The sequence below is a fragment of the Mus caroli genome, unplaced genomic scaffold (genome assembly GCF_978045245.1).
Source record: "Mus caroli unplaced genomic scaffold, Mus_caroli_1 scaffold_10, whole genome shotgun sequence".
NCBI lineage: Eukaryota > Metazoa > Chordata > Mammalia > Rodentia > Muridae > Mus > Mus caroli.
This window is the reverse complement of record NW_028227265.1, coordinates 54425-70941: the sequence shown is the minus strand read 5'-3', so window position 1 is coordinate 70941 and position 16517 is coordinate 54425. Positions and strand designations below refer to the sequence as shown.

Genomic DNA, 16517 nt, shown 5'->3' with positions numbered 1-16517 from the left:
GGCTACAGAAAGAAAATCCTGGACACCAACCCACCTACAAAACCCTCCATGTAAAATCTGTCCTGCCTGCAGGATGTGCAGGGGCACGGTGCAAACTCTTTGGAGTCAGGAACCAATGGTTGCTTTAACTTGAAGCCCATACCAGGAGAGGAAACTCAAGTCTTACACAACCTGGATGGCCAAAAATTTCACACAGACTAAAATGGCAAACATGGGGTGTGCATGGGTCTCTACCAAGTCCTCTGCTGGTATGTTATGGCTGTTAGCTTGGTGTTTGTGTGGGAATCCTAACAGTGAGAACAGATGTAGCTCTGACTCCCTCAACTGCTCTTGAAACTCTTTTCTTTCTATTGAGTTGCCTTTTCCAGACTCAGTATGAGGTCTATTGCTTTTTGTATTGTATCTTGTTTGGTCTTTTTTGGCTGTCTACTCTTGGAAGTTTGTTCTTTTCTGAAGAGGAAATGGAACAGGGAGAGTGGATCTGGGGAAGAGGGAAAGTAGGCTGGACTTATGAGAATTAGAGGAACGAAAAACAATGGTCAGTGTACATTGTATGAGAGAAGAATTTATTCCAATTTAAAAACATTAATTCAATGTTTCCTAATTGTAAATGCAAAGGAGAAAAGCAATAATGAACATAGAGAAGCAAAATAGGGAAGACCGAAAAGGAATGACTTTGACAGATAGTTATCATTCTGTCTCTTTAGAAGGTGAGCATCACACAGGAGTTTATGACAAGCTCATTCTTGGGCGCTATCTACATCTGTTAAATCAGAAGTTTTGCTCTCAGCAATGTGAGATCTGTATCACACAGGAAACAAGCCCAGGTCACTTTCTTGTATTAGTTCTCATGACTTTGGATTATAGAATTACAGAGTTTCCTGCTCATTTCATTCCAAAAGAGTAGCCTTGCTTTTCTTTAAGGAAAACTAATGTTTAAACAAGTATTTTTAAAAATTGAACTACATATGTAATGTCATACAGTATTTCTACATTAATTTTATATTATATTAAACATACAAACTGATATATAAAAATACTAAATGTCTAAACACATTCTCCAAAGCAAGAATCAAAGTGTCACCACCTCAGTTTAGCTTTTTGATCATAAAAAAAAAAAGTTGAGACACTTGTCAAAGACATTTTTATTTAACTATAATTTACTGTCATTCTTTAAATTCAAACAAAACAGTATGTTTCTTAATGCCATTTTTACTTTTTCATGCAATATGATTCATTATCAGAAAGCTCCCACCCCATCCAAATAAAGCAACTTTCTGCATTTTTATGTCCTATAATAGCACATTTGCTTATCATATCTGAAACAACTCTTATACAAAAAAATTCACATACCAACCAAAAAAAAATGTTATAACAACCCCCTGAAGGTGATTTTTTTCAGCTAGATTTTGTGTTCTTTCTGCCCTTCATTTTCTATTGTTACCAGTAGTGTAGACAAGATGGCTGAAACTCTCATGCTCATCTGCCAAATGAGAGTGCATTAAAGATTAAAATCAGATGGGAGAAAGAATTGGGCAGATTGACAGTGCCTAAGCTGTAATTACATGCTGTTTTGTAATGGATACAGCACTGACTGTGAGAGTATAATCCTTTATAAGTGTATAATCCTTTAACCATTTCTATTGTCTTCATTTATTCACCTCAGTGTCCTCCTGAGGCACCCGGCTTGTCATCTACTAATGAGGAGTTAGGTTATTTTATAATTTAGGCCACCATGAATCTAACTGCAACAACCAGGAGAAGTCTGATACTTCTTTAAATTAATTTCAAGTGCCTAGAAAATATGCTGAGGATATTTCTGGGATCCATTGCAATTCTGTCATTTTATGAGAACTCTGTATATTGTATTCACACATAAACATGGGATAATAAGAATGCATAGAGAACATGGTTTCCTGGTTGTTTGTGGTAGCTAATGATGTTATATGAATGTAAATATGTGCAATTTTACCTCAAGTATATCACCTATCCACCTACCCAACACCATGCATACCTAAGAAACCTCTGCATCTCAGAAACTCCTTTTGTTCCCTGAAATTGAATTTCCTTGAATCATGCCAAGGTACATAGTATTTGTGGAAAGGTAAAAAGATTCTGATCAAGTATTACCAAAGGATGATCCCCATCACCTCCTTTATACCACTTTCAAAACTATTTATAAAAGTTGTCACACAAAAATGAATGAGAAATGAATTCAAAACTTCTAGAAACTAGACCTTCAATTTTCCAATCTGTCTTCTACTGCACACCAAAAGCAATGCTTGTGAGTGCACACTGGAAAGTGATATTATAAGCACCAGGTCTTTCCACTACCAGGGCTTCAGTGTCTTCCTGTCACATCTCATCTCATCCCATTCTCCTTTTCACCCACTCATCCAGGGAATACACACTCAGGTAAGAGGCCACGGGCCTCTGCCCAAGCCACCACATGGACCAACTGAACCACAGTCCCACCCACAGGCCATCTCAGTCCAAGCAGATAAGACTCAGCAGACATGCTCTTCCTGGTCTGGGAACAGTGCCCCCCATACTCATCATGACATGGCTCATGGTCTCCCTCACTGCTCTCTACACCTACATCAGGACAATCCTTGAAAGAACCTGAAAGCTACCTCCCACTGGTGCTCCTGATTGCTAGACCTGCCCAAAGTCCCTCATTAGCTTAGACAACCAAGCTAGGCCTCAGGACAGAGAGATCTACTAGGGGATCAGAAATCAAATGACTCAGACAGCTGAGGCCTTCCTAGTTCTGCCCTTCCACCCTAGGGACAGACAGAGCCCTACTCTGGGAAATCTGAATTTTAGTAGAACTTTCCAGTCTCCCAGAGGACTTCCTGTTACTCTTCCAAGGCACAGGGTCCTTTGTATGTACATTCCATTATATAATATCCAGTGGAGCCATCTCTACCTCATAGCTGGGAAGTCCTAGAACCAAACTTCTGTCAAATCAAACAGTAACAACAATTAAAGCAAAATGTGGCCATTAATTTGAAAGCAAGAAGTGGTCAATGGGAGGTGAGTGAAAAGAAAGAAATGAAAAGGAAAAGACATGGCTTCTCCTAGTTATGGTGTAGGAGAAATTTTATTATTGATAAAAGGGAGAGTATAGCAAGACATGGGGACATCTGGGAAATTTCAGAGTGGGGATGACCCAAGCTAAGTAAGCAGAAAGGGTACAGGGTAGAGGGTGAACCAGATCAAGAGGTCAGTGTTCTAGACAAGGGACTGAGATATACATTTTACATATCAAAGCAGACCTGGCCTCTAGGTTTTCCCAGCACCCATCAGTCCCTATCTGGCATAACCTGCCCCCAACTTTGAACTTTCCAGCCCAGAGGCTGGGCTGCCTTCTCCCAGAGGCTCTTTCCTATATGATCCAGACATTGTGGTCTCCTCTTGCTCTTTCCCTTCCCTTCTCTCTCTGTGCACACAACCTAATGTCTTTCTACTGTCAAAACAGGAAAACTCCCACTTTCTTTCGTCCACAGCCTTTCTGTTCTGTGACTTCACCAACTTCAAAGCTGGTCGATGAATTCAATTATTACATGGGTCCCTCTTTATCTGTAATTCTCAAAAAAAGTCATGGAGGATAGAGGACTGTCATTCACTAATGCCTTTTCCTTCATACTGAGCAATAGGGCCCAGCCTGAAAGGTGTATGACTCTCCTGAAGGCACAGTGCAGCAGAGCCAGGATTAGGTCTTCAAAGCAAGTCTTAACTACATATAATGACCAAAGTCTCAGCTACAGAATACATTGCTCTAAACAGAAACAAATATCAAAGCCTCTAAGCAAAAGGAATGAAATTCTTAATGATGAGGAAACTTTGGAGAATAGAAACAAACAAGAGATTACAGCTGTTATACATAAAGAAAATGAAATTCAAAAAGTAATACCAACAATTAACTTTTTCAAAAGATAAATATATTTGAAAAAACACATAGGTATACTAACTTTGAAAAAGAGCAGACATACCTGGTAGAGAGAATGGCACTAATAAGACAGTGTGTGACCTTGTCCCTATGTGCAATGTTACTGCTGACAAACACAGCACGGCCAATGGTTTATGTCTCAAATTTCTGAGCTGACTTAACTGTATCAGTGAGCATTCCACATACCTCCACAGGACAACATTGGTAATTCAATATTCACTGGCTTAAGTTAATATACCTAAATTATTCACCCCTACAATCTGGTCTGTTTTTCTTCACATACATGAATTAATACATGCTAGGAAATTACAAAATCACTCACCCTGCTTGTATAAGGTTTTTCTTCATAATGGTGCCCCCTGCAGCTGACTCCCTTAAACTTTAATCTGTGATGTAGCTATTGCCTATCCTATTTCACTGTGCAGTGCACACAGTTCCTCATGTTCTGGTCTGAAGGCAGAAGCCATGCTTCACATGCACATCCTTTTCCTGTTGCTGCAATGGGCAGTTCACTACATGACTCCAATGGGTGATTTTAAAACTCTCTTGGGGTACAGCCTTTTAGCTAAAGAATTTAGGAAGTTTAATCAAGAGGCCAGCAAGGTCATTTCCATGGGGAGCAACAGACCGGCAGCAAGGTGACCTGAGTCAACAAAGCTTTTTTTGGAAACATCTTTCTAAAAGGCTGAAGATACAGTTGTCTTAGACTTAACATGCCTTCCCAGGGAGAAATCACTCTATACAAAATTAAAGATTACTTTTTAAAAAAAAATCTCTATAATGATAGCACAAACTCAGCTCTGTCTAATGCTCTTTTAGGATCAGGCTTCATGTTATAGTTCGGGCAGCTTAAATAGGGACAGGAGACTGCAAGTCTAGCCAATGAGGTAGATGGGAGATTTTTACAGCAAAGATATTCCAGAAACTATTTCTTAAGTACACCAGTGCCCTAATACAAAGGTTGATTCTTTAGTGACAGGGGCCTAAGTCTCCAAGGTCCCAGAGGATGAAAAAGCCAAAAAGTAGAAGGTAGAATGTATAAAAATGTGCTGGAGAGATGGCTCTACGGTTAAGAACGCCAACTGCTCTTCCAGAGGTCCTGAGTTCAATTCCCAACAACCACATGGTGGCTCACAAACATCTGTAATGGGATCTAATGTGCTCTTCTGGTGTGTCTGAAGAGAGCAATCATTTAAAAAAAAAAGAAAAAAAGAAAAGAAAAAAGGAATGAATAAAAGTTGTGATGGGAAGATCTTGCAGAAGCCATGTCTTACGCTAAGTAAAGCTCTTTTTTTTTTATTTATTTATTTATTTATTTATTTTTTAATATTTTTATTACATATTTTCCTCAATTACGTTTCCAATGCTATCCCAAAAGTCCCCCATAGCGCCCCCCACTTCCCTACCCACCCATTCCCATTCTTTTGGCCCTGGCATTCCCCTATATTGGGGCATATAAAGTTTGCAAGTCCAATGGGCCTCTCTTTCCATTGATGGCTGACTAGGCCATCTTTCGATACATATGCAGCTAGAGACAAGAGCATTCTGTACTACTTACAGAGGGAAGATGGAAATAAATGGGAGACTTCTAAGAAGCTGCATAAGATTACTCCTTATCTCAAGAGCATTACTCCTGGGCAGTGGTGGGGCACGCCTTTAATCCCAGTACTTGGGAGGCAGAGGCAGGCGGATTTCTGAGTTCAAGGCCAGCCTGGTCTACAGAGTGAGTTCCAGGACAGCCATGGCTACACACAGAAACCCTGTTTCAAAAAACCAGAAAAAAAGAAAAAAAAAAAAAAAAGAACAACAACAACAACAACATTACTGGCCAAGCCTACAGTGGCCTTATGACTAATAACCACAGCCCCACATGGCAGAAAGAGTTGGGCTCTGAGGATATAAATTGTCATGAAGGCCTTGGCCCCAGACCATTACCAGGTCTCCCAAGGATATTCCTGGGTTTAGAAAAGGAGCTCTATTTTATTCTCAATACATTGTAGCCATAGCAAAAGCTCCCAAGGCCTAGGCCCCAGTCCATTATTGGCTCTGCCAAGTATGTTCCTGGATTTGAGAAGGAGTTGTCATTCTTTATTCATGAGGGCTTTAGGGAAAGACTTACTTGATAAGGCTAGCCCTCCATACAACAGTGTTTCTCTCTCTCTCTCTCTCTCTCTCTCTCTCTCTCTCTCTCTCTCTCTCTCTTTCTCTCTTTCTTTTTAATTGTTTTATGTATTTATTTATTTATTTTATTAATTTATTCCAAACATTGCACCACTATCTGGTCCCCCCTCTCTGGATGCTTTACCTATTCCCCCTTCCCTTTGCCTTTGAGACCATGCTCAATCACCCCATCTCCACTCCTCTCATCCACTCACCCCACCTCACCTTCCCCATTCTCCTTCCCTGGGGCATCATGTCTCTACAAGATTAGGTGTATAGTCTCCCACTCAGTACAGGCAATGCAGTCCTCTGCTACATATGTTCCTTTGACCATGGACCAGCCCATGTATGCTCTTTGGTTGATGGCTTAGTCTTTGTGAATCACAAGGGATCTGGGTTACTTGAATCCATTGGTTTGCTGTAAGTATCTGCATCTGTCTCAGTTGTTGATAGAGCCTCTCAGAGGACAGCCATACTCAGCTCCTGTCTGCAAGCATATAGGTGTTTTTCCTTCTCAAATGGATGTCAACCAGTGTAGTCTTTCCCATGTGGCAGAACTATGCTTTTCTCAATTAGAAAATGGGGATTTCAGGCACACCAGTCCTTAATGTTGGTTGTGACTCTAATGACAGATTGAACAGCTTGTTACAGACCTGCTTTTTGCTATGAGCATGTGCCAAGTGGCTGGTTGTACATCACAGTTGTCTCCTTTCTTATGGTTTTGAGCCAGATGTTTAGACAAACCTGGTGAGCAAACATGTGAATCCTAGCATACTAGTCTCTAACCAGCCTGCTTAGCATACTAATCTGTGGGGTGTTTTTGATGCAGTCCTCCATCAGCTAAATGCTACTTACTGTCACTATTTCCTAAGCTTGGTAAATCCTTTACATCATCAATTCTACTCTTCTACATCTCAGCTTAATATGGGAGTGCTACCCAACACATGAGATGGCTTTTAACAGCTCTACAAAATTAACTACAAATGGATCTTACACCTAATAGATAAATGCTAAGGGCAAAACTTATAGAAGATTCCAGAGAAACTAGGGCCCTCCAAGTTTGGCATCTTGCCCGTGATATTTCTACAAGCAAGCCCCTAGTCCAAATGTTTTGAGCAGATTCAGCCCTGATACTGATGTTATTCAGAGTTCACCGCCAGTTTTAGCAAGTGAGGAGCATCCAGCCCCAGAGAGGACCCACTACCTCAGCTCGCACTGCTCAGCCACCTGCCCCTACCCATTATAGACAGTAACCCTGCGCTTACCATGTTTCAAAAACGGAGCTTACTTGAGGTCCCCTCAAAGCACCCAACAACAGCGCTCAAAGCAGGATACAGAGAATCATTCAAGCCCGCACAGCCAAAACAAACTTCCAGCAAGGCAGCCGAAGAACCCGCCTCATTGTCTGACTGGCAGTTCCGCAGGGGAGCCTTGATTGGCCAGTGAGCCTTACCCCTCCTCTAGGTTAAAGTGTGCTTCCTGTCCTGGCCAGACTTTTTTTTACAGTTCTCCGGAGTGGTTTGCATTCCAGTAGCATTTGTGCCTGTCCACCAAGAGCCTCTTCTATTTCTCGTCCCATTCAGCCCTGGAGGAGGACCCACCGTTGCAGCTTCGGCCATCCGCCTGCTCCTTCCCTTTGTGGGCAGTGATCTCACACTCACTATGTCTCAACTAAGGAGCTTGTTTGAGGTCCCCTCAAAGCACCGAATCAGGACGGAAACCATTCAAGCCTGCACAGTCAAAACAAACGTGCGGCAAGCCACCCGGAAGAACCCTCCTCATTGTCTGACTGGCAGGTCCGCCTGGGGGCCTTGATTGGCCAGTGAGTCTTAACCCTCCTCAAGGTTAAATAGAGCTTCCAATCCTGGGTCAGACCTTTTCCAAATCTCAGGTCTGACTTGTACTCCAGTAGCATTTGTGCCTATCCTCCAAGCCCTGGGAGAGGACACACCATTTCAACTCAGACTCTTCAGCCGCCTGCTCCTTTCCTCTGTGGGCAGTGGTCCTGCACTCACCATGACCTCCTTCGTAGCTTGCTTGAGCTTTCTTCACAGCACTTCCCCTTCTTGAAGGTATCGGATAGCCTGTCACTGAACTTGGAGTGGAGGTATCAATCTGGCCCACCAGTGGAAGGATGCCCAGGATATTAACATTAAAGAGGATTTTAGGAAACAAGAGTTTTGTTTTGTGGCTTCATGCTGGGCTTAGGGAAACTGCAGCTCCTTTTCACCAAAAAGGTATGAAACAACTTTGGGAGAAAACCAGGAAACAGATGACAAACTGTAGAGCACTATTGTTAGCCAGCACATCTTCCTCAGTGGCAAGGTGGAGAAAAACGTACTTTACTAAAGTTTCTTTAATGAATGTGGCTGCCCTTTTATTTGGAGCATAAATATTCAGAATTGAGAGTTCATCTTGGTAGATTTTACCTTTGATGAGTATGAAGTGCCCCTTCTGTCTTTTTTTATAACTTTGGGTTGGAAGTCAATTTTATTCGATATTAGAATGGCTACTCCAGCTTGTTTCTTTGGACTATTTGCTTGGAAAATTGTTTTCCAGCCTTTCACTCTGAGGTACTGTCTGTCTTTTTCCCTGAGGTGGGTTTCCTGTAAGCAGCAAAATGTTGGGTCCTGTTTCTGTAGCCAGTCTATTAGTCTATATCTTTTTATTGGAAAATTTAGTCCATTGATGTTAAGAGAAATTAAAGAAAAGTAATTGTTGCTTCCTGTTATTTTTGTTGTTAAAGTTGGGATTCTGTTCTTGCAGCTGTCTTAGGTTTGTTGAAGGATTACTTTCTTGCTTTTTCTAGGGTATAGTTTCCATCCTTGTGTTGGTGTTTTCCCTTTATTATTCTTTGAAGGGCTGGATTCATGGAAAGATATTATGTGACTTTGGTTTTATCATGGAATACTTTGGTTTCTCCATCTATGGTAATTGAGAGTTTTGCTGGACATAGTAGCCTGGGCTGGCATTTGTGTTCTCTTAGGGTCTTTATAACATCTGTCCAGGATCTTCTGGCTTTCATAGTCTCTGGTGAAAAGTCTGGTGTAATTCTGATAGGCCTGCCTTTATATGTTACTTAACCTTTTTCCCTTACTGCTTTTAATATTCTATATTTATTTAGTGCATTTGTTGTTCTGATTATTATTATGTGTCGGGGGGAGTTTCTTTTCTGGTCCAGTCTATTTGGAGTTCTGAAGGCTTCTTGTATGTTCATGGGCATCTCTTTCTCCAGGTTTGGGAAGTCTTCTTCTATAATTTTGTTGAAGATACTTGCTGGCTCTTTAAGTTGAAAATCTTCATTCTCATCTACTCCTATTATCCGTAGGTTTGGTCTTCTCATTGTGTCCTGGATTTCCTGGATGTTTTGAGTTAGGATCTTTTTGCATTTTGCACTTTCTTTGATTGTTGTGCCCATGTTCTCTATGGAATCTTCTGCACCTGAGATTCTCTCTTCCATCTCTTGTATTCTGTTGCTGATGCTCGCATCTATGGTTCCTGATTTCTTTCCTAGGGTTTCTATCTCCAGTGTTGTCTCACTTTGGGTTTTCTTTATTGTTTCTACTTCCCTTTTTAGGTCTTGGATGGTTTTGTTCAATTCCATCACCTGTTTGGTTGTGTTTTTCTGAAATTCTTTAAGGGATTTTTGTGTTTCCTCTTTAAGGAATTCTACCTGTTTAGCAGTGTTTTCCTGTAATTCTTTAAGGACTTCTACCTGTTTAGCAGTGTTCTCCTGTATTTCTTTAAGTGAGTTATTAATGCCCTTCTTAAAGTCCTCTACCAGCATCATGAGAATCTATCAATTCTTGGTCTTATAGCATGAACCATTTGGAGTTGTTTAGGAAATTTACCCATGTGCCAATAAATTCAAAGCTCTTTCCCACTTTCTCTTCTATTAGAGTCAGGTGACAACACATGTTGGTGAGGATGTGCAAAAAGAGGAACACTCCTCCATTGCTGGTGAAGGTGCAAACTGGTACAACCACTCTGGAAATCAATCTGGAGGTTCCTCAGAAAATTGGAAATGGATCTACCTGAAGATTCAGCAATACCATTCTTGAGAATATACCCAAAAGATGGCTCACAATGCCACATGGGAACTTGTTCCACTATGTTCATATCGACCTTATTTCTGGTAGCCAGAAGCTAGAAACAACACAAATGTCCCAAGACTGAAGAATGAATGCAGAAAATGTGGTTCTTTTATACAATGAAATACTACTAAGCTATTAAGAACGAGGACATCCTGAGTTTTGCAGGCAAATGGGAGGAACTAGAAAATATCATCCAGAGTGAGGTAACTCAGACAAAAAGGACATGATGGTATGTACTCACTAAAAAGTGGATATTAGCCCCCTGCCCAAATGTACAGAATACTCAAGATACAGTCCACAGAACTCAAAAAGGTCAACAAGGGTTAGGGCTATGGTTAGGGTTAGGGGTTAGGGTTAGGGGGGTTAGGGTTAGGGTTGGTTAGGGTTAAGGTTAGGGTTAGGGCTAGGGGTTAGGGTTAGTGGGAAAAGAAATGCCAGCAGTGATTCCTTTTAGGGTTCAGGGTAGGGTTAGCTTCAGTGTTAACCCTAACCCTAATCTCAGTTGAGAGATATGGCTTCAAAAACAAGGTGGATATTACCTGAGGAACAGTACCCAAGGTCAATATTTGGTCAAAAGATTCAAGCAACCATACATGAATACACACTATATTCTAATGGAACATAATTCAGACTAAAAGCTGTGGCAATACCAAAACATTAGTTACTATTTCTGCCACTGGTGTTAGTGTTATTGAGAGCCTATGCAAGATAGGTGACAACAGTAAGTATGCACTGGTAAACTTTTTTTTCACTTCATTAGGAATATTGAGAGATTGAGAGTAAGACAACTCTAGCAATTAGCATTTTGGGTTGATTTCAATGACACTTTTTCACTTGGTCTTGCTAACTCTGAACATTGCTAATATTCAACCGATCTTTTTATCTTTTTAAAAATAAAAAATATCATACAACTGCTCTCTCTTTCTCTCTCTCTCTCTTTCTTTCTTTCTTTCTTTTTTCCTTCCTTTCTTTCTTTCTTTCTTTCTTCCTTCCTCTCTCTCTCTCTCTCTCTCTCTCTCTCTCTCTCTCTCTCTCTCTCTCTCTCTCCCTCTCCCTCTCCCTCTCCCTCTCTCCCTCCCTCTCCCTCTCTCCCTCTCTCTCTCTCTCTCCCCCTTTCTTTCTTTCTTTCTTTCTTTCTTTCTTTCTTTCTTTCTAGTTTTTGTGTGGAAGTGTGGAGGCACCCTCAGAGACTAGAAGTGTCTGGTTCCGTGGAGCTGGAGTTAGAAGCAGTTGTGAACCTTCCAATGTGGGTGCTAGAAACAAGGCCTTGGTCCTCTTCAATGGAAGTCTGTGCTCTTAACCAGTGAGCCATCTCTTCAGCTCCGTAACTGCTTCTCTTGGTGAAGAAAGGAATACCTGTCTTTAAATTGTATCACATTACCTGGTAAGGACTATTATGGACAACAGATGCTGTTAAAAAAAATACAGGTTGTGATTTAGCAATTAATAGCTAGAAGACATGACAGTGCAACAGGTGTTCCTCTAACTGTCCTCAGCCTTCTGCCATTTTCATCAGATGTAGTAATGGAGCCAGCCCTCAGGTGGGATGTTCTCAAAGATTGGACACAATATTGTCCACCAAGTTTGCAGAGCAACTACATGTTGTCCCAAACTATTGTATATTCTTCAAGCCTGTGACTGTCCCTAAATGATTGTTACTATTTGTTCTAATTTGTTTTCTATGCTGTGATAAACATCATAATCAACACTAACTTGAGGGTTTTACTTATTCTGTCTTGCAACTTATAGTCTTTCATGAAGGAAAATCAGAGCAGTAACCCTGGCAAGCAGGAACCTGGAAGCAGGAATTATAGCAGAGACCATGGAGGAATGCTGTTTGCTTGCTTGCTCCCCATGGTTGGTTCAGTTTGGTTTCTTTTCATATGACCAAGGACTACCTACCGAGGGGTCACATTGCCCACAAATTGTTGGGCTTTCTTACATCAATAATTAATCAAGAAAATGCCCAACATATTTGCCTACAGACCAGTCTGATGGAGGCCTTTTCCCAGTTAAGAAGTCCTCCTTGTTGAGGAGTGTCCTTGGAAAACCCCCATATATGTGTTCCCCTGAGATGAGAGAAGCCAACAGCAGGCTCATCAGTGCTAAGAAGCCAACCACTTTTTCTCTGCTACCTGGGAATGTGAAACAGGGTTAGGGTTAACAGAATTGGAGACAATTCTGGGGGTAGTTAAAGATTCAGTGGCCAAGGTGAGAGAAAGGTCAGCCAAGTGGAAGAGCGAAAGAAAAAAAAAACCAGAGTCAGAGCCGGTTCAAGTCTTGGTTTAACTCCTCCCCCTGGTTAACCACCTTCACATCTGCCCTTGTTAAGTCCCCTAATTGTTCTCCTGCTATTTTGTTGACTTTTGAACCCTGCATATTGAACAAACTTATAGCCTTCATAAAAGAGAGAATAGGATCAGTGTAGCTGATGGTCCTCGGCCAACAATATGAGACCCTGAGAACAGGATCTGAAGAATATGAGTTAGTTACATAAGACTCCTGAGCATAGCTCCAGGATTGGAGCTTACACAAGTAAAAGGGGTGAATGAGGGAACCTAAGGGGTTTTCCAGTCCCATACCCTCCTTACAGCTTCCCCCTCCTGCCTGGAGTCAAGGCTAGGCCAAGTTCCATTCTCCACTCACAAAAACATTCTTGAGTAAAAAATTCTCAGAATGTACTGATTGATAGTTACCTGACCCTCTGGAAAGTCCCAGGTAGAGTTCAAATACCTGTCATGCTTGCTAGCCAATAGGTTTAAAGGTAAATATGCTTAGCCAATAAGTTTGAGCTATAATCTTGCTGGTGTAACCTGTGCCCCTAAAAAGCATTAAAAACTGTAATAGTCATTTGAGGTCACCTTCTTATTAACTCATCTCGATGCTCTGGAAAATAAACCTCTTGCTTTTGCATGGGGTGGGGGGGGGGGGGGACGGGGGGAAGAAGTCCTCTTTGAAGATGAGCTTCACTTGTATAAGGTTGACAATAAAAACAAAACAAAAAAGCTCAACAACAACAAGAAGAGAAAAACCCAGCATGTTGTTTTCTGACATTTCCTGTACTTCAATTCTCCTAGAAAGAATGGAGCCAAAAAGTTTCTGAATCATGTTGGACTGTACTTAAGGACAATAACGCATTCACACACTTTTCTCCCATTTAATTTATCCTAGACATTTTATTCCAGCAAACCTTCAGAGGACAGAGGGGAAATTCCTTTCACCCCTATCATATTCTTCCCTGCCCTGCTGCACATCACCTCAGTGGCTTACCAATGGCAAAGTTTTAGTGCAGTTTTTTTTTTTTTTAAGTTCAGGGGTACAGTGTTTCTGAACAAAAAGAACTTCACTAAGTCCATTATTAGACACCAAATAGCTTTGAGAATAGGTTTGATAAATTTTTTTATAAAGAGAAAATTTTAAGATTCATTTATTTATTTATTTAATGCATATGAGTACACTGTAGTTGTCTTCAGACACACCAGAAGAGGGCATTGGATCCCATTACAGATGGTTGTGATCCACCATGTGGTTTCTGAGAATTGAACCCAGGACCACTGGAAGGGAAGTCAGTGCTCCTAACCTCTGACCCATTTCTCTAGCCCTTGATAATGTTTCTTAAGGAATCCATCCTATAATTACAGGGTAAAGCAACACTTGCTTTCAAAACTTAAACAGTTGTGAAGCCATTTAATAACAACTAATATTTCATTCATAGTTTGTCAAGCTGCTTGTGCATGGCTCATGCTGCAATGTTTAAAAGAAGAAAAGATGTCTTTATTTCCATGAAAGTTGTAGTGGATACATTTTTTGAACCGAACTTCTTTTTTTTTTTTTATTACGTATTTTCCTCAATTACATTTCCAATGCTATCCCAAAAGTTCCCCATACTCTTACCCCAATCCCCTACCCACCCATTCCCACATTTTGGCCCTGGCGTTCCCCTGTACTGGGGCATATAAAGTTTGCATGTCCATGGGCCTCTCTTTCCAGTGATTGCCAACTAGGCCATCTTTTGATACATATGCAGCTAGAGTATAGAGCTATGGGGTACTGGTTCGTACATAATGTTTTTGCACCTACAGGGTTGCAGACCCTTTAGCTCCTTGGATACTTTCTCTAGCTCCTCCATTGGGGGCCCTGTGATCCATCCAATAGCTGACTGTGAGCATCCACTTATGTGGTTGCTAGGCCCCGGCCTAGTCTCACAAGAGACAGCTATATCAGGGTCCTTTCAGGAAACTCTTACTAGTGTATGCAATGGTGTCATCTTTTGGAGGCTGATTATGGGATGGCTCCCTGGATATGGCAGTCTCTAGATGGTCCATCCTTTTGTCTCAGCTCCAAACTTTGTCTCTGTAACTCCTTCCATGGGTGATTGTTCCCAATTCTAAGAAGGAGCAAAGTGTGCACACTTTGGTCTTCGTTCTTCTTCAGTTTCATGTGTTTTGCAAATTGTATCTTATATCTCGGGTATACTAAGTTTCTGGGCTAATATCCACTTATGAGTGAGTACATATCATTTGAGTTCTTTTGTGATTGTGTTACCTTATTCAGGATGATGCCCTCCAGGTCCAACCATTTGCCTAGGAATTTCATAAATTCATTCCTCTTAATAGCTGGGTAGTACTCCATTGTGTAAATGTACCACATTTTTTGTATCCATTCCTCTGTTGAGGGGCATCTGGGTTCTTTCCAGCTTCTGACTATTATAAATAAGGCTGCTATGAACATAGTGGAGCATGTGTCCTTCTTACCAGCTGGAAAAATTTCTGGATATATGCCCAGAAGAGGTATTGCGAGATCCTCCGGTAGTACTATGTCCAATTTTCTGAGGAACCGCCAAACTGATTTCCAGAGTGGTTGTACAAGCTTGCAATCCCACCAACAATGAAGGAGTGTTTCTCTTTAGCCACATCCTCTCCATCATCTGCTGTCACCTGAATTTTTGATCTTAACCATTCTGACTGGTGTGAGATGGAACCTCAGGGTTATTTTCATTTGCATTTCTCTGATGATTAAGGATGCTGAACCTTTTTTCAGGTGCTTCTCAGCCATTCGGTATTTCTCAGGTGAGAATTCTTTGTTTAGTTCTGAGCCGCATATTTTAATGGGGTTATTTGATTTTCTGGAGTCCACCTTCTTGAGTTCTATATTTATATTGGATATTAGTCCCGTATCTGATTTAGAATAGGTAAAGATCCTTTCCCAATCTGTTAGTGGCCTTTTTGTCTTATTGACGGTGTGTTTTGCCTTACAGAAGCTTTGCAGTTTCATGAGGTCCCATTTATCAATTCTCAATCTTACAGCATAAGCCATTGCTGTTCTATTCAGGAATTTTCCCCCTGTGCCCGTATCTTCGAGGCTTTTCCCCACTTTCTCCTCTATAAGTTTCAGTGTCTCTGGTTTTATGTGGAGTTCCTTGATCCACTTAGATTTGACCTTAGTACAAGGAGATAGGAATGGATCGATTCGCATTCTTCTACATGATAACCACCAGTTGTGCCAGCACCATTTGTTGAAAATGCTGTCTTTCTTCCACTGGATGGTTTTAGCTCCCTTGTAGAAGATCAAGTGACCACATGTGTGTGGGTTCATGTCGGGGTCTTCAATTCTATTCCATTGGTCTACTTGTCTGTCACTATGCTAGTACCATGCAGTTTTTATCACAGTTGCTCTGTAGTAAAACTTTGGGTCAGGCATGGTGATTCCACCAGAGGTTCTTTTATCCTTGAGAAGAGTTTTTGCTATACTAGGTTTTTTGTTATTCCAGATGAATTTGCAGATTGCTCTTTCTAATTCGTTAAAGAATTGAGTTGGAATTTTGATGGGGATTGCATTGAATCTGTAGATTGCTTTTGGCAAGATAGCCATTTTTACAAAGTTGATCCTGCCAATCCATGAGCATGGGAGATCTTTCCATCTTCTGAGATCTTCTTTAATTTCTTTCTTCAGAGACTTGAAGTTCTTATCATACAGATCTTTCACTTCCTTAGTTAGAATCACACCAAGGTATTTTATATTATTTGTGACTATTGAGAAGGGTGTTGTTTCCCTAATTTCTTTCTCAGCCTGTTTATCCTTTGTGTAGAGAAAGGCCATTGACTTGTTTGAGTTAATTTTATATCCAGCTACTTCACCGAAGCTGTTTATCAGGTTTAGAAGTTCTCTGGTATAATTTTTAGGATCACTTATATATACTATCATATCATCTACAAAAAGTGATATTTTGACTTCATCTTTTCCAATTTGTATCCCCGTGATCTCCTTTTGTTGTCGAATTGCTCTGGCTAGGACTTCAAGTACAATGTTGA

The 16517-nt window shown here is 40.9% G+C and overlaps 1 protein-coding gene and 1 long non-coding RNA gene across 2 annotated transcripts in view; one reads left to right on the top strand and one right to left on the bottom strand.

Moving 5' to 3' along the window:
• LOC147002180 (uncharacterized) overlaps positions 1–7581 on the bottom strand; it is a 28201-nt gene extending 20620 nt beyond the window's left edge. The window contains 1 exon segment of the mRNA XM_085843504.1: positions 7378–7581. Coding sequence (XP_085699630.1) covers positions 7378–7380 — 3 coding nt within the window. The 5' untranslated portion in view covers positions 7381–7581.
• Positions 7582–7969: 388 nt separating this feature from the next.
• LOC147002179 (uncharacterized) lies at positions 7970–13099 on the top strand. Its single transcript, XR_015048585.1, has 3 exons — positions 7970–8349; positions 10012–10435; positions 11363–13099. It is a non-coding gene; the product is annotated as an uncharacterized LOC147002179 (long non-coding RNA).
• Positions 13100–16517: the final 3418 nt, after the last annotated feature.